This window comes from Vigna unguiculata, chromosome 7, assembly GCF_004118075.2.
Source record: "Vigna unguiculata cultivar IT97K-499-35 chromosome 7, ASM411807v1, whole genome shotgun sequence".
NCBI classification, from domain to species: domain Eukaryota; kingdom Viridiplantae; phylum Streptophyta; class Magnoliopsida; order Fabales; family Fabaceae; genus Vigna; species Vigna unguiculata.
The window spans coordinates 40,476,656-40,497,232 of NC_040285.1; the positions used below are offsets into that span (position 1 = coordinate 40,476,656).

General features: G+C 32.9%; 3 protein-coding genes across 4 annotated transcripts; all 3 read left to right on the forward strand.

Moving 5' to 3' along the window:
• Positions 1–1,693: 1,693 nt before the first annotated feature.
• LOC114191823 (PTI1-like tyrosine-protein kinase 3) lies at positions 1,694–6,815 on the forward strand. Of its 2 annotated transcripts, XM_028081233.1 has the most exons (9): positions 1,737–1,867; positions 2,118–2,145; positions 2,647–2,824; positions 3,988–4,241; positions 4,364–4,490; positions 4,574–4,847; positions 5,871–6,003; positions 6,083–6,169; positions 6,313–6,815. In XM_028081233.1, the coding sequence occupies exons 3-9, from the start codon at positions 2,731–2,733 to the stop codon at positions 6,430–6,432; spliced, it is 1,089 nt and encodes a 362-aa protein (XP_027937034.1). In that variant the 5' UTR covers positions 1,737–1,867; positions 2,118–2,145; positions 2,647–2,730; the 3' UTR covers positions 6,433–6,815. The 2 variants fall into 2 exon arrangements, with proteins under 2 accessions (XP_027937033.1, XP_027937034.1); XM_028081232.1 differs by lacking the exon at positions 2,118–2,145 and having other exon boundaries at positions 1,694–1,867.
• A 1,765-nt stretch (positions 6,816–8,580) lies between these two features.
• On the forward strand, positions 8,581–11,987 carry LOC114190816 (gem-associated protein 2-like). The gene is made up of 4 exons (XM_028079865.1): positions 8,581–9,225; positions 10,538–10,775; positions 10,959–11,136; positions 11,340–11,987. Exons 1-4 carry the CDS (start codon positions 8,730–8,732, stop codon positions 11,856–11,858), a joined length of 1,431 nt encoding a protein of 476 aa, XP_027935666.1. The 5' UTR covers positions 8,581–8,729; the 3' UTR covers positions 11,859–11,987.
• A 394-nt stretch (positions 11,988–12,381) lies between these two features.
• Positions 12,382–16,650, forward strand: LOC114190817. Its single transcript, XM_028079866.1, has 7 exons — positions 12,382–13,163; positions 13,627–13,682; positions 13,947–14,056; positions 14,178–14,337; positions 14,775–14,867; positions 15,703–15,834; positions 16,310–16,650. The coding sequence occupies exons 1-7, from the start codon at positions 12,467–12,469 to the stop codon at positions 16,367–16,369; spliced, it is 1,308 nt and encodes a 435-aa protein (XP_027935667.1). The 5' UTR covers positions 12,382–12,466; the 3' UTR covers positions 16,370–16,650.
• Positions 16,651–20,577: the final 3,927 nt, after the last annotated feature.

The following is a 20,577-nucleotide window of genomic DNA, read 5'->3' on the forward strand; positions in this document are numbered from 1 at the left end:
GCTTTCAAATTATGTAATCTAAAATTTTTTTCTTAAAAAAAAATAAAAATAAAATAACTTACGAATCTAAATCGTACAGTGGAAAAATCATGTTTTACTTTTTTTAGCATGCTTGATCCATTTAAGTTGCATGCAATTAGTGGACAATTTGATTCATACATATTTAGCTATAAGTACCAATTATTATTCAATATATTAATTTATCTTTTTTAACTAACTAACCCAACTAGTTATGCGTGTCGGCTTTTCCAGCCAAATATTACTATTATATTTCTAAATATATGTTGCTTTTTTATTAAGATGACTTATTAAATAGAAAGTGTTTAATGTTACAGAACTTTTTAATATTAGTGTCCATTTATTCATTTAGGTTATTTATGTTATCAATTTCAGGTTATTTTATAAGATCAAATCCTCTCAGGAAAAAAATATTAAAATTTAAACTAAATTGTTGTATAGGTGCAGGTATCTTAATTAAATTTGATAATTTGAGTTGGTACAATGAATAATAGGTTTGAATTTTTGTATAGTGTGAGTCGAATGAGATATGTATTTTAACTCATTAAGAAAAAAATGGGTAAACTCTTTGAGCGGAAACAATGTAATATAAAAAATATTTTAAAATTAATAAAAAAACGAAACAATTTTACAATTTGCCAATATCTCAAAATTATAGTCCTGTAATAATATAATAATAAAAATAAACAATATAGTAAACATGTATTTAAATAAGTTTAAATTATAAATATTTTATTTAATAGAATATTAAGAAAATTCCTATCTCATATTAAATATAAAAATAATAAAGTTTTGTCTTATAAGTGATAACAAACAAGCCTGTTATAGATAGAAAAACATTTGGAAGTTTGGTTTTCTCTCACAATTAAAATAATTATATTTTTAACAACAATTTAACTTTAATACACGGAATTTGTGCAATGGTTTCATTTCATTGGTTGTGGAGTTGTCAAAAAGTAAGCTACTTTGACTCCCTATAATTCATGTTAGCTATAAGATGAATAATAATAATACTATTTGAAGTTGTCAACCTTTGAGTTTTTTTTTTCCTTGATTTAAAAATGCAATTATTTTAGGTATTTATTTAGATAACAATGACTTAACTTGAAAGGAAAAAATATAGCCGTTATTTCAGTGGTTTAGTTGAACAGATTCTCCTTCCATATAAGAAAATCGAAAAGCATGTGCTCCAAATTTATTCAGGCCATGATTACAACGGTCGACACCAATATTAAAAAAATAATAATAATAATTGCCTAAAATAATGGTAAATTAAAGAAAAGGTCTCATTCTCACACAATAAAAAAATTAGAAAATTAAAAACTAAAAATAGAAAGAGTAACAGTTGGCTACAGAGATACCTTCTCCTCTCATCATTCATTTTCTTTCCTACCAAGTCAAGAAATCAAAAGTGCATAATTTCATTTTTAAATCAACATTTAAAAGTCAAAGATTTTAGTAAATGTGTTTTATAACGAAGGTTAATAATTATTGCAAGTGTAAAAGCCAACTAATCGGAAATGTTTATGCATAAAACTAAGCATATAAAACAGATTTGATGGTATAAATTATTATTAGTGGTTGTTAAAGTTAATAAATGATTGGGTGGGGAATGAAAAAAAGGGTTTTTTGCGCGTTGTTTGGGTGGATGTCTCGAATTGTAAAATAAAAAATTATTATGAAATAAAAAGAAATAATAAAAAGAACAGAGGAGAAGGTTTTCTCTCTCTTCTTGGGTCTGAATCTGTTTATTATTCGTTGCTTGGGTTGGCACAAACAAACCCTAAGACATTAGAGACGAAGCCTCTCAATCTCCTCTCATCTCACTTGAAATCGTATAATCTTTAAGGTAAATTCTCTCTCTCCCGTTCCTTTCACCTCTAATTTCGCTACTCTTCCCTTGCATGCCTAATTTTGGTTTCTTTCCCCTTTCTCTTATTTCCCTCTCTTTCCTTCTTCGATTCTTCATTTTTTGGGCCTCTTCGGGTGTTCTGCGCTTACGCGAATCCGATTTGGCTTCTAATCCGCCATTCCTTTTTTGGATTCGTCTATAATTTCCTTTTTCTCTTTCAATTGTTCCCCTCTTTGATGGACCGCAGAGACTACCACCACCGTCCTGCTCATTTGGTGAGAATTCCCTTTCCATTTTTTCACTGCAATTCTCTCACCCACCGCTTCCATTTTCAGGGGCAATTACCTCTCCAATTCAACATATCTGCCTCTGTAATTTTTATTTTCCGATTTGCGATTTTTAAAGGCGATGCACCATTCACCAGATCATGCTCATGCTCATGCTCATGGTCATGGCAGAACGCAGGGCGCGAGTTTTTTTTTTTTTTTTTCTCTCGGGCATTGAGTTTTGAGTTGTTCGGGCATCGCGTGTGATAAATGGGACTTGTCTGATTTTTGAAAATTCATGGTTTTGGTGCCCCGGTTCATTTGTCACTGGTCGTTAATTTTTATGGTGTGATCGAATAGCTGGCGATGAGGCACTGTTACTTTTTAACGCTTAAATATCTTAAATTTATTTGTTTATTTATTTGTACACCTGTTTTCAGAGTTTCTTGTTTTTCACTTATGACGTCACGTTTGGGATATTTATGGTTCTTGCTGTGACTATATATGCAGGCACATGCGTCTCCTCCTGATTACTTTGTCCGCCAGGGGAATACAACTTATCAAGACGATCTATTTTTGAGGAAGAGGACAAGGATGCGTCGGTGGCTTTGTTGCACTTGTCAGGTGGAGGAGTCTTACCCATCGAACGAGAATGAACACCTGAAGAGCCCAAGGAATTATGGAGACAGTGAGTTTATGATGGGTTTATAATTTTTTCATATGGTTTGATTACAATCATTGCCTTATTGTGCTTTCTATATATATATATATATATATATATATATATATATATATATATATATATATAACTTTAGTCTTAAATTAAAATCTTAAAAGACTAAAATCTTAAAATAATGGTGTTATAGATTTTTATTTTTATATATTATTTAATTTTGTGTATTCTAGTAAGATTTTGACTTACGGTTAGACTTACCATTTAGATACCCAAAGGCTCATAATTTTTCCTTCAGGAATATCTTTGGCTTATTTCTTTACCCTAGTCACTTAAACTTTTAGCTTCCATTTTATTTTCCTTTGATCTTTTTCATTGCTTTTTTGGTAGTAGCCAACGGTGTGCCCTAGGGTAGCGATTTTCGCATTCATATAGGCGACACCAGCGGCTTTTTCCGTATAACTGTTCTCTGCCGTGATACAGGCTTCAAAAACCCAATTTTACAGAAAATTAAACATTGTGTTTGGGGAATTTTTGGGCAAACTTTGATCTTTCCCTCATGTTCTAATATTTTTATTTATTTTTGCTTTAAAAACGTAATTGATGTTAAACCCTTCTACCATGACCTTCTACAAAATGTTACTTCTGGTTTGACCTCTGTTTCCTTTACACTTCTTATTATCATTTTTTTTCTTCCTCCTTTTTGACCTCCCAAACAGTCAACATTCTTCTATTTTTTTAGTCTATTCTGTTATGTTATTTTTCTATTGATTTCACCATCTCCTCCCATTTACTATGTTCACAGTGCTCCAAAATTGACGGTGCTTGTGTGTGTAAATTGTGGTTCGTTATTTATGATAAATTTCTTTGATCTTCGGTGATTGGGTTATATTAATGTAGCCTTGTATTATAATAATTAAATTAGGTATCATCCCCCGTGATTGTAGTATTATATTAATGTAGCTTGTATTATAATATTTAAATTAGGTATCATCCCCCTTCCCGCCAGCGCTTTTAGAGTTAGCTGCTATTAGTATTACTATCCGATATATAATGATGACTTCAGTCAGATGCTTCGACAATCACTAGATCACGATTTTACTACCCGTAGTTCACCATATTAGATCATTGGCTCATTTCCTTGTAATGATTACTCGTTTCAATTATTATTGCTCCAGGCAACCAAAAAGGCTCAAAGGTGTCAGCTCCTGTCAAGCCTGAAACACAAAAGGCACCACCGCCTATTGAAGCTCCAGCCCTATCTTTAGATGAGCTGAAGGAAAAGACTGACAACTTTGGTTCGAAGGCATTAATCGGTGAAGGATCGTATGGAAGGGTGTATTACGCAACCTTAAACAATGGAAAAGCAGTGGCTGTGAAAAAGCTTGATGTTTCATCTGAACCCGAATCAAATAACGAGTTTTTGACCCAGGCATGTCTCTCCTGCCAACTAGGCTAAACCAACTGTTATAATTTATACACTGCAAGTATGTTGGATTCTAGATTCTTTTTTCAATTTATTAGTCTTCTCTCATTCAATGTTTGCTATTTCAGGTTTCCATGGTCTCAAGATTGAAGAATGATAATTTTGTTGAGTTGCACGGGTACTGTGTTGAAGGAAATCTCCGTGTGCTTGCATATGAGTTTGCTACTATGGGCTCTCTTCATGACATATTGCACGGTATGTATCTTGATGTCCCATCTTAACTTGTATTTCATATTCATTTAGTTCTGTCGATGATATTGTTTGTCTTTCTGCTACAGGTAGAAAGGGAGTTCAAGGTGCACAACCAGGGCCAACACTTGATTGGATCCAGCGAGTTAGAATCGCAGTTGATGCGGCCAGGGGATTGGAGTATTTACATGAGAAAGTTCAGCCACCAATTATACACAGGGATATCAGATCAAGTAATGTGCTAATCTTTGAAGACTACAAGGCTAAGATAGCTGACTTTAACCTCTCCAATCAGGCCCCTGACATGGCTGCACGCCTTCATTCAACTCGTGTATTGGGAACTTTTGGTTATCATGCTCCAGAGTAAGCTTCGAGAACCTGCTAGCTGTTCATTTTGTATCTATATTTGCTTTCGTATTTCCTTTGAATTCATATGCATGCTATCCTGTACTATAAAGAAACCTTTTTATATGTTTACACTTCTAGTGCTGCCTGTGGCGTTGTCTTTTTACATAAGCTTTCATGATTTATTACTGAGGATTATTTGTGTGCTTGGATTTCAGTTAGAAAATCAATTCGAGTTGAAAATCAACTAAAGTTGCAAAATAACTCGTATCTTTTAAGTCAACTGGGGCTTGAGATGAATTTTCTTCTGACAAAATTTGAAAAAAAGTACCAAGTATGTTGGCACAGTATTCAACGAAACTGAAAGTTGGTTTGGATGTTCCCAACGAAATCCAAACACACCGTATAAAGTGGAATTTGACATTGAATAATTCCTCTTGTAGTCGTCTGATAAATTTGTTGACGGTTTCTTAACCTTGTTTCCCTTTCCATTTTTGTATGAATTCAAATGTGCAATCTTTCAATTTTACCTGATGATAAACCTGCAAGTATTGATTTGTTAAGTTGTTGTAAGAGGAGTGCATACTGGCTTCTGACGTGAACCAGTTTTTTCTTCCACGATTGACTTAAATTTGCTTGAAATTAAATTGATATAAAGGAAATATAAGCAGTGTATCTCGTTTTCTTGATTCAGCTTACCTTGAAAGGTCTTTATTGACATTTATTTTAGAGTCTGATTGTGCTTATGTTGTCTCTGAGCATTATATTCACTGTTGAAATATGATGAATACCCCTACAATCTAACCCAGCATGTTGTTGAACGAAGTATTTTGTTCATCATTTCTATTAGTATATATGGTTTGTTTTGTTTTGGACTCTGGTCCACTTAATGAGAAACTTTGAAAAACAATTAATATTTTTGGCTGCTTAGCTAAGTTTTTCATCTTTAATCTATTGTTGGTCATCTCGGTTCTTTTGCCTCCTTTGAAATTTTATCTGGTTTTATCGATTCTTAGCTTCTGTGTTGCCAAAACTTTACAGATATGCAATGACTGGGCAGTTGACTCAAAAAAGCGATGTCTATAGTTTTGGTGTTGTTCTTCTTGAGCTTCTTACTGGAAGAAAACCTGTTGACCACACCATGCCTCGAGGACAGCAGAGTCTTGTCACATGGGTCAGTGCTCCTGCTTAAATCTATACCTTGTCTCTGCATGCATTTGATTGATGGTCTTGTTGACATGGTGTTTTTGTAGGCTACTCCACGATTGAGTGAAGATAAAGTGAAACAGTGCGTTGACCCAAAACTGAAGGGAGAATACCCCCCTAAAGGAGTTGCTAAGGTATCTGTTTCTCTTTCACTCTCCCGCTACTTGCACACGCTCATGTGCGTGCAGAGATTATTTATTGACTCATGAATAAAGTTCTGGTGCCTGGATCCTCGATTTGATTCCGACATTAACACTACTTATCGTTGACCATGCAGCTTGCAGCTGTTGCAGCACTGTGCGTGCAGTATGAAGCTGAGTTTAGGCCGAATATGAGCATTGTTGTTAAAGCACTCCAACCACTTCTGAAGACTCCTGCTCCTGCTCCAGAAAGTTAAAGCAAATGAAATGGTTCACTTTGGTTTCTGCATCTTCTGCACAGCTCGATTCAATTATCTCCAGATTTCATCAAATACTGCAGATATATCTATATTTTTATTTTTGTTTGAGATTGGATGTGTAGGATTTAATTGGCTCGTTTCATGTCATTGTTAAATTCCATGTATTTATGGCGTCGCACTTGTTGTGCCGAGTCTGCTGACATATATAGAGCCATGATGCCACATAGGTTTGGGTTGCGTGGTGCATATCTGTGGGTAATGTTGTTTGTCAGTTAACGTTAATGCCCCCATATTCTTTATTTGTTTCTTGCTATCAAACTGAGCTGATACATGTCTTGAAAACCCATCACTTCTTCTTCTATCTATTTTTTTTCTTGTTCTGCGGTGTGGTAACGTATTATGAATCTTTTCTTCTAATATTCCCATGCCAGTTTCAATAGAATGGGTTTTCAAAATTTCTAAGCAACTTATTTGTATTTCTTTATTTTGATTTGAGTATGGTATATGCAGTAACATTTATCAAAGTGAATTCATTAAAAGCTAATTACTTTTTTTTTTTTTTGTGAAAAATAATTAAATATTAACATTGATAAAACATAATATTTTTATTAAAACATAATGTTAATTACATAACATTTAATTAAATATAAAGATGATAAAAAATAGATAGCACTCACTTCTGTTATATTTAATACCATCATTTTTGTCTAATATAATTACAAGTGGGGTTTTGTTTTTCACTTGGATTTTATATTTAAGTAACTTTTTGCCGTATTTATTTAATTCGAGAAGTTCTTTAAATTTTATATTAATAGGAATATCGGCACTTATATCTACATTTTCTTTTAGTTATACTTTGTCCTATATTCATCAACTTAATAGTCTCTAGATTAGAAAATAAGGAGTATATATCCAAAAAATAATTTTTGGAAATCTTTGTAAAGAAGGAAAATTGAATCTTTTTGAAAAAAGAAATAATGGATGTTTAGTGTTATTTTGATTCATTTATCAACTATAACTAAAAATGTTAAAATTCAATATCTTTTCCTTTAGAATCGTTTTTGAAAATCTTAAGTATGAATGACATGATAATTGTTTGTCTTTAATTACTGAGGTTTTGTCTGTAACATAGGGTAAACTTTTGAACTAGATAGTGATGTTTGCTCTATTAAGATTTTAGTTGACTAATTGTCCTCTTTATGAATACATTGTGATTGTGATATATGTTTTCAATAATTGGATCCTTTTAGCACATTCCATCATGATTGAATTAGTATTACTTCATTTAACACCAAGAGTAATAAAGAATGTTTTCTGAGATAATTTTCACTATTTTCCATCAACTTGAATATTCTTTAGTCTGAATAGTAATTCAATTTGATTGGAGGTAGACAAATGTACATCGGATGAAAAGAAAAAAGAATAAATTTTTCATAATTTTCATTGATATAAATGATTGATTTTGCAATAAATTATAATAATATTGATGATTAAATTTATTAAGACCCATAGCACACCAAAACTACAAAAACAAAATAAAAATACCAACAACAAAAATGTGAGACAGAGAATATGTGAAATCATTATTTTACACATTAACTTCAATTTACAATGCGGATTTTTTTCATAAACTTTCCAATTTTTGTCACTAATGTCTAATTTTTATCGACCCAACAACTATTACTATTTTTAACACTGTGTTCACCGTACCTCTGCAACACTTTCTTTCTCTTTGTTTCATAAACCATTCTCTTCATTTAACACTGTTTTTTCCTAATTGGTTTGAATTCATTTTTTTATCTTGTTCTTTTGGTGGTCTTTTGAATTTGTTCATTTTGTTGTATTTTTATTTAATTTATTTTTATGTATAGGTTTTGAGTTATGCTAAACTTAATCTAATTGCAGAGAAAATCCAACTTAATATCTTTATCCAATCCAATCTCTCCACTATCTAGTTAAATGAATTTATAGTATTTATACACGTTGACTTATTATATAAACAAGTTCCGTAGAGTCAGACTAATACTAATACTAATACATATACATACGTATAAGTACAAAACAAATACGTAAAATTTAGATTAATTTATAAAAATGGGGAAGTGAGAGTTTGTTGGGCCGAAAGTTAAAACAATATTTTCGGAAGTGAAATTGACTGCGCCGTACCGTTAGCTTCAGAAAGAAAAAAAAAAAAAAACGTATTCAGGAGATGGCTATAAGTTGAAGTGTGCAAAGGCTTTCGCCCTAACTTGGTGTGTGCGAAAGAGAAAGCGCAGTGGAAGATTTGAATTGCGATGGGTGATGCTTCAGATTCCCAAGAACAACCCGTTCTTGAATCCGCTGAACTCGAAATGAAGAAGAAGCGATTGCTGGAGGAGCTCGAATCTGCGTTGGCGCCCAAAGACGCCGGTGTCAAAACGGTAACGGCGCTTCCTGCTTCCTTAGCGTTAGGGATCGAGGTCATCGACGAGACGGCGCTGCTGGACTCCGTCGTCAAGAACGGAGGACCAAGGCAACAACCCTCTTCAAGAAGAAGAGGAGGACCCAAGAACAACAACAGCAACATCGGTCACGGTCTGAGGAAGATCGAAGAGAGGCCCAAATTGAAGTCCACGCTCAAGAATGGGAATAATAAGTATTCGCGGAAGGAGTTGGAGGCTCTGAGATTCGTCAACCTAACACAACAGCGTAAATTCTGGAAAGCAATACACGCTGCGTTTCAAAGCACGGTGGCCAGCGAGTACGACACTTTAGCTTCCACTCCTCTTCCGCACAACAAACCTATCCTCAGTAAGTCGTTCTTTCTTTCTTTCATTCTTTTTTTTTCGGTTTCGTTGTTTCGGAATTCAAGAAACGGAATCTTTATGTGAATATGCGGCTCTTCGTTTTAGTTGTCTTTTTACGGAACAATTATTTAGTGGTTGCAGGATTCGTGTTCTGTTTGTTTATCGATAATAATGTTCTGAAATTGTTGTAATTTAAATATTTGTTGGTTCTCTGTTGTGTCGGTGTTTTGTTTGACCCGGAATCCTCACTGTTGACTGCTTCTTGCTTGTACCTTGTGATTTGGTGGTGAAGTTGCTTTTCCTTGCTGTTGTTCACTTGACAATTAGTAGAGTAATGTTTCGTCGAATTTGCTTCTACCGTTCATCACTTCATGGTGTAACTGCATCCATCATTTTATAATTGCCATTTCCCCCCATTTTTATACTTTTTCTCTTCTCCGGTTTTTCTGTTGGAGTTTTTAATGGATTCTTGTATAAATGTTAGGTTTTGAAATTTTGACTTTGATTGTAAGTTTCAACGGACAACTTGTATAAGTTTTATGTTTTAAAAATTTGACTTCAGTTGTATATCCTCACACAGTAGGATAAGTCTGGGTTTTTGTTGATTATGTCATTGCATTATATTTCAAATTTCTTTTCACTGTGGTTTCAATGGCGTCCGAGTTTTATTTTTTATCAATGAGATTTCTTTACTTTTTTGGTGGTAGGGGGCGTTGGTATAAAATGATTTTTTCTGCAAAGTACAAGCATTTCTTTCTGGGGAAACTGTGCAAAACATTATTGCTCCGATTTTTGTAATTCATATTGTGTCAATTTGATGTTTTCAATTTCTGTGATGGACAGGTGTGGCTGCTACGAACGGAAGATGGAGATATATGAATGTCTTTGTACATTGAAGAATGAGCAGAAGGAACCTGGAACATATCTAATATGCAACATTAGTTGACTGTAGACTATGTTCTGATTAGGCACTGACTTCAGTGCATGGTTTCTTGTGTAAAGATTGTATAGGAAAAGTCTTGTGCAGTAGTCTGATTGTAGATTTGAATAATTACTTTGGTCATGCCGTAATGACGATGCTTTGTTGTTTTACTTCATTTTTACTTTGTTGTATGTTGACAAGTACATTGTTGATCTTTCAACACGAACTTTAATTTCTTGCCCACGTCGTGTTCTAGATGAGAAGAACATACTTTCTTTATTTGATCATTGTTGCATTTACAGACTCTAAACTGTATATTTATTCCTTTTTAACCCTTAATAAAATTATTAGCAAATTGTCAGTGCTGGTACTGAGTTTTTGTAATTGCTTTCAGGTGCAGTTTATTGTGAAAGTAGGGATGGTGAATTACAACACATGGGAAGTAGTGAAAATATTACGTCACACTCTTCTACAACTGAGGATGGGGCCTCGATTGTAGAAGAGTGTGTTGAAGATGATGATAGTGATGATGATTATGCTAGCATCCAAAGGCCTGCCTTTTTGGTTGATGGAGAACCTAATTTTGATTCTGGTCCACCAGAAGATGGATGGGAATATCTTAGGCGTGTCAGGTATAGTGATAACTGTCAGCAGCATAATTTTTTTTTCCCTTTGTGATAGTTTCTCTCTGCTTTCTGTTATTCTTTCTCAATGTTGTTAGAAGTTAGAGAAGCTCTATATCTTTGGTCTGTTAAATGATGACGCTGTAGTGAAAAAAACGTGGTTGTTAATCTGTATATTGTTTTCTTGAGCAGGTGGGAGGCAGATCATATTCCAAAAGTAAAGATTGCAAAACTTGATAGAGGCAAATTTAACCAGGAACAGAGTCCTTACATGCCCAAGATTCCTGATATTGCCAAGTGTCCAGATCATCTGTTGCCATTGAAACAGTGGGAGGATGTCTTTCTTGCTGAATTTTCAACACTGAGAACGGTAAGTTCATCATGAATTGCACGGGCCTTAATTTTTCCTCATTTTTCTTTTTATTTGAAATGACCAGGGGTCAAGAGTTGTGCTATTCCTGCACCACTTCTTTGACCCATTTGGAGTTCTTAACTGCAACAGGATGTATTTGAAGTCCTTTAAATTTTTTTATATCACATTGTGCTCTCATTATTTCCCAACCTTTTTTCCAGAATCTCTCATGCCTCGATGGAAACCTTGGTGTTCATCACTCGCAGTTAGTTGGGAATGATTGTGGAGAGTTTTCTGGTGTTATGAACAAGGATGTCTTACTTGGCAAGACAAATAATGCATCCGCTAACTTGACCGCTGAGGATAAGGACAGAACGGTGTCTCCAGAGAATACTGAATCGAAAACTTCAGTTGATAAAACAAGCAGCAGCTCCCCCAGTTCTCCTTTGCTTTCTGCAATCTTAGCAATGGACTCTGTAACCCGGGTAAAAACTCTGCTGAAACGGATTCGCTTACTAGAGGCTGCAGACACTGTTACTAGAGATGATTGCATGTGGCTTTTTGCTCTCTGTGCAACAGTTGATACTCCACTATACGCAGACACCTGTGCTGCTCTCAGGAGTCTGCTGCGAAGGTGTGCTAGCATCCGTGCCGGAAAGGTTGCCCTTGATGACGAGGTTGTAATGTTGAATATATTGGCTACAATTTCGGGGAGATATTTTGGACAATCTGAGAACTGAATAACCACTCTATAACTCTGTTATGACACGTTCTGTTTTTGGAATTGGGATATATAGCCGATGAGACTCGTGCTATGGCTATAACTTTACAGTGTTTTATAGTATGATTTTTTTTTTTTATATTACTTTCTGCTTTTATATTCTTTTGGTGCGAATATGTATATTGGCACGACAAAATCGAAATTTAATAATTTTTTTAAGGAGGGAAAACATTAATTAAAGTTAAGAGAAGCACGAGACAAATTATAGATAATTTTAGTGAGATTTTGTTTATAAATCTAATCTTGTAAGTCTAAATGACGTGAATAAACAGTTGTTGTACTTCACTTTCTGATGCAAGTATATAAAATTAATTAGAAAGTAAGTATTATCAGTGGAGATCAAAAGATTTTGCAAATTCTAATTCTAGTTAATTAGAATTAAAATTGCTTGCCTACATACATGGTGTATATAAGACTGCGAAATTAACGGATATAGAGACGGCTGATCCGGTCGTTGGTTTTTACATCTTGGGCTTGGGCCTATGGTTTTGAGGAAAGTATAAATAAAGGTAGAGGAGGGAGGATGAAGAGTTGTTTTGTTGTGTTAGGAAAAGACAAAGTAGCTATATGTTTTCCGTCAGCACATGTACTCTTCCCTCCCAATTCCCTCCACCCTACCCATGCCGTCGCCTCTGCCGCCTCACCGTCGTCTGTTCCTCCTTCCGCCGCCGGAGCCGCAGCCGCAGACGCCACAACAAGGTCTCCCTCCCCGCCACCACCTCCACCTCCTACTCATCCGAACACAAGTTCGAAGCCGTCATTGACCTCACTCCCCTGACCGCTTTACAATCTGACATTCGCCGATTCATACTTTCCGGAAGAGATGCTTACCTCGATTTGCAAACCCTCTTTACGCTCGACCACAACCGCAGACTCGTCGTTTCTTGCCGCCCTTCCACGGTGCATTTCCTCGGTACTTCGGCGGCTTTGACCTTGGTCACGTTTTCCGTTTTCGGCGTTTTGGCCCAATTGATTTCTAGGTTTTCGTCGTGGCGTCGTAACGCGTCTTACAATAGGCCTCTTGTGGTGCGGAGGGACCGGAGTCTCGGCGGAAAAGAGGTGGTTGTTGCGTTGGGCCAGACGAGCAATTCGAATCCGTTATCGCCCACGGTTCGGGACTCTGTCAAGCGCTCCGCGAAGAATAAGGTTCGGTTTCAAAGAAAATTGCCCGAATGGTGGCCTACCGTTGTCAATGCCAACGGCTATGTTTTTGACGCGGGTGAACAGGAGGAATACAAGAGAGAGGCTTACAGAGTGGTTCGAGGTTTGTTTTCTCTTTTTACTCATTTATCTTTTTATTTTCCTTGGAAAAGAAGCATAGAAAGATTACATGAAACAAGGTAAAGTTGTTTGTTTGAGGCTGAGAATTTGAGATGTCATCTCTCTTTTTTAGTCAGTGCATTTAATTAATTATAGTAACATGGAATAAAATTCTATTTCAGCTTCTTATTATCATAGAAGTTGCTGACGTAGTGGCTCCCTTTAACGGGGGCCATAAGCATTTATCTTCAATTCCTGTTAATCGAAATGCATTGTTTAACGGTAATATAATTTGTTGAAAGCAACTATAATGTGGTTTGTTCGTCCTACTTCTTAGTGTTCCAATCTCGGGATAAATAATGATTCTGCTCATGTGCTTTTTTGTAGGTATAGATACACATTTAATAATTTCTCTAGTGTTTTGCCATCCTTTATAACAAGTTGCTACTCACCCACTTGATTTCCAGCAATTACAAACAGTAGATTGGCCGGGAATGACATCATGGAGAGTGATATAATTCAAGTGAGTTCTTTTCCAACTTTTTTTTCTCTCCAGGGGATTTACTAATTATCAAATGTATATAATGAGTTGTGTTGTGTTGGGATATGGTAACATAGTTGTATTGTGATTGTTGTCATTATTTTAATAAAAAATAAGCACTGATGGTTTCTGATTTTTTTTTTTATAAATGAGTGCTTATAATAAAAAAATTCTATAATAAAAGGGAATCAGTTTGTGTCTCTTCTGATAACACTTAAAATGTTTGTTGCCCACACACATGAACAGTTACGTCAACTGTGCAGAACTTCTGGTGTGCAAGTGTCTGTTGAACCAACAAATGTCCGGGACAACTTGTATCGAGCATCTGTTAACTTTGTTTTAAATGTGTGCAGCAGGTGTGACATTATTAACCCTGCATTCTTGTCTATCTCTTTGTTCACTGCCAAACGGCATCTGTTAATCATGCTGTCTCCTATTTTTGTGAAATTTGTTGGCGATCACTCTGTTTCTATTCAGGGCACCATCTTACTCTACTTCAATTGATATTAATGGTGAGGATGCTTCGCATTTCCTTGCTGGGTTTGCTGAAAATATTGGCCTTCAAAATGTTCGTGCTGCAACAATTGTGTCTGCCGCTGTTGCTGCACGCACACGCTCCTGTCTTCTACAGGCTTGGGTAATTTTCTTACTCTAAATCGAGTGATATGGTAATATTGCGTTTAAGCATTTGGGGTTTTCAAAATTACATTTTTTTTGGAACAAACATTAGTGAGGGCAGTTATATTTTCAGTTAAAATAGTTTTTTATAGTAACTGTTCTTTATATAAATCTTTTATGAATATATTAGAACTTCACGCCATTAGACATGACCATTGTGCCTGTTAACTTCTCTTTGGTGGTCACTGGTTTGCATGCATGTAGAATCTATTTGGAGGTCTTAAAATTGAGTGACGAACTTTGAAGTATTGTAACTTAATGCCTGAAATTCTCGCTTCATTCAGATGTCACTTTTTCATAAAGTTCATAGTTGACCTCTTGTTCTCTAAAAAAAATGTTTTTTTCCCTCTGGAATGCACTTTTAAATTCATGTTTTGTTATTGTTTTCAATTACAGGCTCTGGAAATGCAAGGCAAGCAGGTTGAGGCTATGGTGGAACTGTCAAAGATATGCCTTCTTCTACGAATATTTCCTCCTGAGGAGTCGTCAGTATGTATCTTCAATAATAATTTGCATTTTTTCCCATTAAAGTTCCCCACTTCCTTGGATGAACAACTTATATGCAAGAGATTCTCCTGTAGTAGGTATTAAGTTTATTCTTAAAGTTGAGGACCATCTTAGCTGCTAGACCATTGAAGGAGGGTCGTGTGGTGTGAGAACCAACTCTTAATCATTGTTAAGTAATTCAGAGTTAACTCGTGAGTGAGGACCCAATTTAAAGATATAAAAAGTTGTCTGATAATTTGTGGGATTAGTTTTTAAAATTTGAGTGAAAAGTCACTCAACTTAAAACTGGAGACAAGTGGCATTTGTATGTAGTATTCTGTATAGATATTTGATATTTTCATCGTGTTTTTTTTTTTTTATTTCACTGAACTTAATTCCCCTGTTAATTCTTAATATTTGCATTAATGAAGAATGAATAATTTGTAGGGAGAATTTAAGGGCACAAGTACCAAATAACCAATCATTGGATTCGGTTATCATTTTTGAATTCTTTATTAGGAAAAAAAAGGGGAAAGTACGGGGAGGGAAAGGATAAGAAATCCCCCAACTATAGAGTAAACAGAATACACTGGACGAAAATAAATTAAGAAGTGGAACAAATATTCTCTATCTATAAATGTATGAAATGACAACTCCATTAAAACAACCGCTGGCAGTACACCTAAGATTACTAAGCAAAATCCTCTGACAAGTCACGTGCTATCGTGCCGTGCTGATTAGGATGAGGCGTTCGGTAGAGAGAAAGATATCTGCAGCATATGATTTATGTATTGACTTGCCATTTTCTACTAGCACTTACTGTGGTATTTCTATGCAGCCTGAAATGGAGATGGTTAGTCGGGGCCTCGAAAAGCACTTGAAACTGGAACAAAGGCAACACCTTATGTTTCTCTTTGGTAAAGTTTGTGGCGAAGACAGTCATAGGATTGCAAGAGAAGCTCTTGGTTTGGTGCGAACCTGTTATCCTGTTTTATAGATCCTGCACTGATAATTACTTGCATAGAATTTATTTGTAATATTATTGCGTCTTAAAGAATGTTCCCCCCGTTGAGTAATACGAAGGCTTTTAAATCTCAAATATATTTTGTTATTGACACGCTTGGGGGTTTTTGTGTTTTATTCGTATTCGAAGTTAGTGCTTTCGAACTTACTTCTATACTGGATTGTTGATTTGGCACTCAGTTACATTCTGCTTGTGCATGATGGTAATGAACTGGTGATATGAAGATGTAATTCTGCAAATATCTAAAAGCAATGCTACTCATCTGTTGCGTGGAAATTTAGTTTTTTCTTTTGAGTTTTCATGATAGTTGTGCTGTGTTATTTCTTGATAAGGTTTGGTAAATTCTGGAAGCAATTATTCGGTCTTCTGGTCTTCATATTTTGCCCACTCATATATCCTCTTTTCCGTTTTTTTTATGTAGATGCATTCCCAAAATGGTTGCTCTGACCAACTTGATGACACCACGCTCCCTGAAAATTAATCTCCGCCTTCAGCCTCGATTGGGAAAAACAACCGACTGAAGATGCATTCCTTTAAAATATAAACAAGATTAATTGTTTTTTATTATATCTGTTTAGTCAATAATATTTAAATGTTTTATTTCAGCAATGCATATTATTGTAAGACAATTCTTTTATTGTCTCCAATGCTAGCATTTTAATGGTTTTATTGTATTTTTATGAGTATTGAAATTTAAAGAGCAAATATGTCAGTTCCTCACTGTTACAGCTAGTTTCATTTGAGAAACAGATAACCATGACAGCGGGCACCAGGTTGGTCCTTGTTTAAGAATAAAGTACACAGCAGGTTTAATTAAAATAAGTAATTACGAATAATTGCTAACATGAAAACATGAAAATGTTTTACAGGAGTGGTGATTTGCATGGGACTGTGACGCGATGAGATTTGGCGACGTGTAGGGTATGCAGAGACACCCAGGTTAAACAATTCTTTTATACTTTGCCTTAGATTACACATGTACTAACTGCTGTCTCGTTACAATCATCTTGCTTCTGCTTGTGGTAGATTATTTGTAAATTGTAAGGATTATCTTAATAATATTAATATTAATAGGAAATAAGTTTTTTATTCACTTAACTGCATTTTAGTATTTTAATATTTTCATTTCTTGCTATATTTACAATCATGTTTCCTACCGGATTCTGGTTAATATATTTTGAATTTAATTAATGAAACAAATGGTAAATGGATAAATGCAGTATCTTGTTTTGTTTGAAACTAGTTCGAGATCCTTGCGGAGGCACGGGCCTTTTTACTTTTTATTTTTTATTTTTTATATTTAATTAGAAATTTTATTTTAATTTATTTTTACATTATAAAAAAATCACTCAATTATGTACTTGTTCATATTAAAACAATAAAAAATTGAAAATAACATTCAAATTATGAATAATAGATAATTACCAACATTGATATATAGTTATTATATATATATATATATATATATATTATATTTTGTAATTCTTTGTATAAAAGAATTCAGCTCTTTTCTAACTCTAATTGAAATAAATCTATAATTTTTTTAATGATATCAAAATAAGAAGATACTTTCATTATTCACTCTTTATGTTAGGAAATAATGTATTTTCTTTTTATTTTCTTATTCATCTGAATCTGCAATTAAGTATATGTATTTGGACAGTAAAACTTCAGTTGTTATGGGAATTCACATCTTTTAATTATGATTCACAAAAGTAAATTAAAATAAAAACACTCCAATTGACGTTCTAATAATTTTTGTAATTTGTGTACATCTTTATTCCACAGTAGTATGTTTTACATTATAAACTTGGATTTTTAAAATGTAACCATAAGAGGACAGTTAAAAATGAATTAATTTCATTATACACCAACAAAAACAAGGAAATTAATTAAAGAAATAAAACCAACGAATATGATAAGTTCACAGTAGGATTGTCACCTAGTCCGTTATATCTTTTGTACTTGAAATCACCAATTTTATTAGTTTTTCTCTTATAATGGTTGCATGTTGAATAATTTTACTTATCATTTTTAAAATTGACTTGAATCTTGGTGCAACGAAATTGACTTGACCTTTCTCTTGAGTCATATATATTGTCCTTAATTTTGGGTTAAACCTTTTTGTCTGTTAGTCTGAATTAACTCGTTTCAATTTTCAATTTAGTTCGACTCATCTTGACCATTCCAAAATACTTATCTTCTTTCCGTTTGATTGGTTTGGTAAGACCTGAAAAGATCTTTGATCTTAGTCGATAAGGCTCGAACTTCAATCAGACGCCCGTTGACTTTCAATTAGAATTAACCTGATTCATCTTTTGACTTTGAACGACTCAATTCGACTTTTGATTCAAGTTGATTCAATTGAATTCTTTTGTTTAAGTTGACTTGACTGACCATTTAGTTTGAATCAATTCAACTCGATCTTCATACATAGAGTGAGAGTAATGAAAATGAGTGAAATTTTGAATTTTTTATATTTTTAAGAAATTTAAAATTCTTCTATCTTGATCGTTGGAAATATTTTCCAAAATCTTTTAAAGTTTAATTTCTTTTTTAGATAAGTTTGAGAGTTATCGATGATATAAATATAAAATGTTCATTAGTTATAAAATATTATTGGTTACAATATCTTATATTAATTATAATATTATGTGTATTGAGTTAAGTTCATAATTTTCTTTATTATTTTTCATTATAAATATATTGCTTTGTTTGTATTTTCTTTACAAGAGAGAATTAATTTTGTACCTTAACTTTCACTACTTTTAACAGTATATAAATATAAAATATTGATTTACGCTACAAACTTGTACAAAACTTTTGTTTTATATACATTACTGAGATATATTTTAAACAAAAGCAAACTTTTACCAAATAAATAATAAATATTCAATCTCAAGCAAGAATCACAAACTGTATTAAAAGATGATTATTATGCTGGCTCTTGCATTTTGCTGCAGTCTTACAAAGGTCCCAAGATCATTTATTTTAATCTCAAACTTAAAAAAAGTAAATTAATATAAAAGACTCAATAAAACAACAAAAACAACTATTTTATTGACATATATTTAAAACAAAATAAATCTATATTAATAAATTAAGAACCATAGAAAATACATAAATAACCAATTTTATTGAAAAATAATTACGTGTGCTCTTACCTTTTATTTTTACTTTTGCTTCATTCTTACAAATATTTATTAGATATTAATTTAAAATTTTAAAATAATAAATTGTTCAAATTTTGATAATTAATGTTAAAAATTAATTTAGACTCTGATTTACTAACTAATTATATATTTTTATTAACAATTAAAATAATTTTAATTAAAAATGATTTTTAATTTATAAAATAATGTATAATTTTGTCTGTATAATAACTAATTATTTTTTATTAGTAAATTGGTTATCATTTAATATTTTTTTATAATAAAAAAATTAATTTTATTTAATGAGAAGTTTTGATAGGTTAAATTTAGTGAAAGATTAGTAAGTTCCATGCTCCTATGTAGGGCACATAACCTTAATAATTACCAACTAACTCCATGACTTATCATTAAGGGGAATTAATAATTAATTGATTAGTAATAACAATTTTCTCACACTCAAGTCATCCACTTCTAGAGTTGAAGGAATACTAAACTATCCTTTCAAGAATTTAATGAACCAGTATAAATCTACTTACTCCTACCAATTAAAGACCTATGAGCATTGTTTATGTTTTAAATATGTTTTTATTTATTTATTAAGTTAAACAAAAGAAGAAGATTATTTTTTTTTATGATATATCATAAAAGTCATTTGTAATTTTTTTAAATGAGGTTTAATTTTACTCTATATAAGTTTCAACAGAATATATTATTTTCTAACATTTTATTGTAGTTTTTTGTTTATAATACTTAGATATTAAACTTATGACTTTGTTCTTTATTACATGATTCTAGCACTCATACATCTTATTTTATTTTATGAGTCATATTATGTCATGTTGGCAAAACATGAATTAATTTCTTATTGATGACAGAGAAGAACCTTTGACATTTGAATCAATGTGGGTCCATTTTTATCTGTAGTCACAATCTTTTGTTGCCATTGCTTATTTTTTTTAGGCATTTGTTTCTATTATAGTAAAAACCACTGAATCGTGTATTCCTACATAGGGAAAATACTTAAATATTTGTTCGATAGGAATATTTATCTAACTCATGCAAATAGAGTTTTCTTTTTCTAATATTTTTTATACAAAAAACACAAACACATGCAATGAATGAAGATTGAGAAGGGTGGAATTAGGTTGCAAAAGATTGTTGAGAAAAAGAAGAATAAGACGTTGCAAAGATAAGAAACAAACACATTCATCAATTATTTTCAATCATATCAAATGTTACTAAATTTTGTATGCACATCTGTATTTTTTCTTTTTACAAATTTAAAAATACAAACAAATTTATATTAAAACAAAAGTGTAAAAAGCACGAAGATACAAAATAACAGATTTTATCAAATAGATTATTTTGTCTTTTTCTATAAAATTTTAATTAATTGAGAGAGTATTTGAATAAACAAACACTCGGGATCTTCGTTTATTATTCAAATACTTGGATGATAATAAATTTAGTCAGCTTCTTTATGTTCTACTATGCTTTCAACTACAATGATTTGATATATTATTTTTTAATATATTTT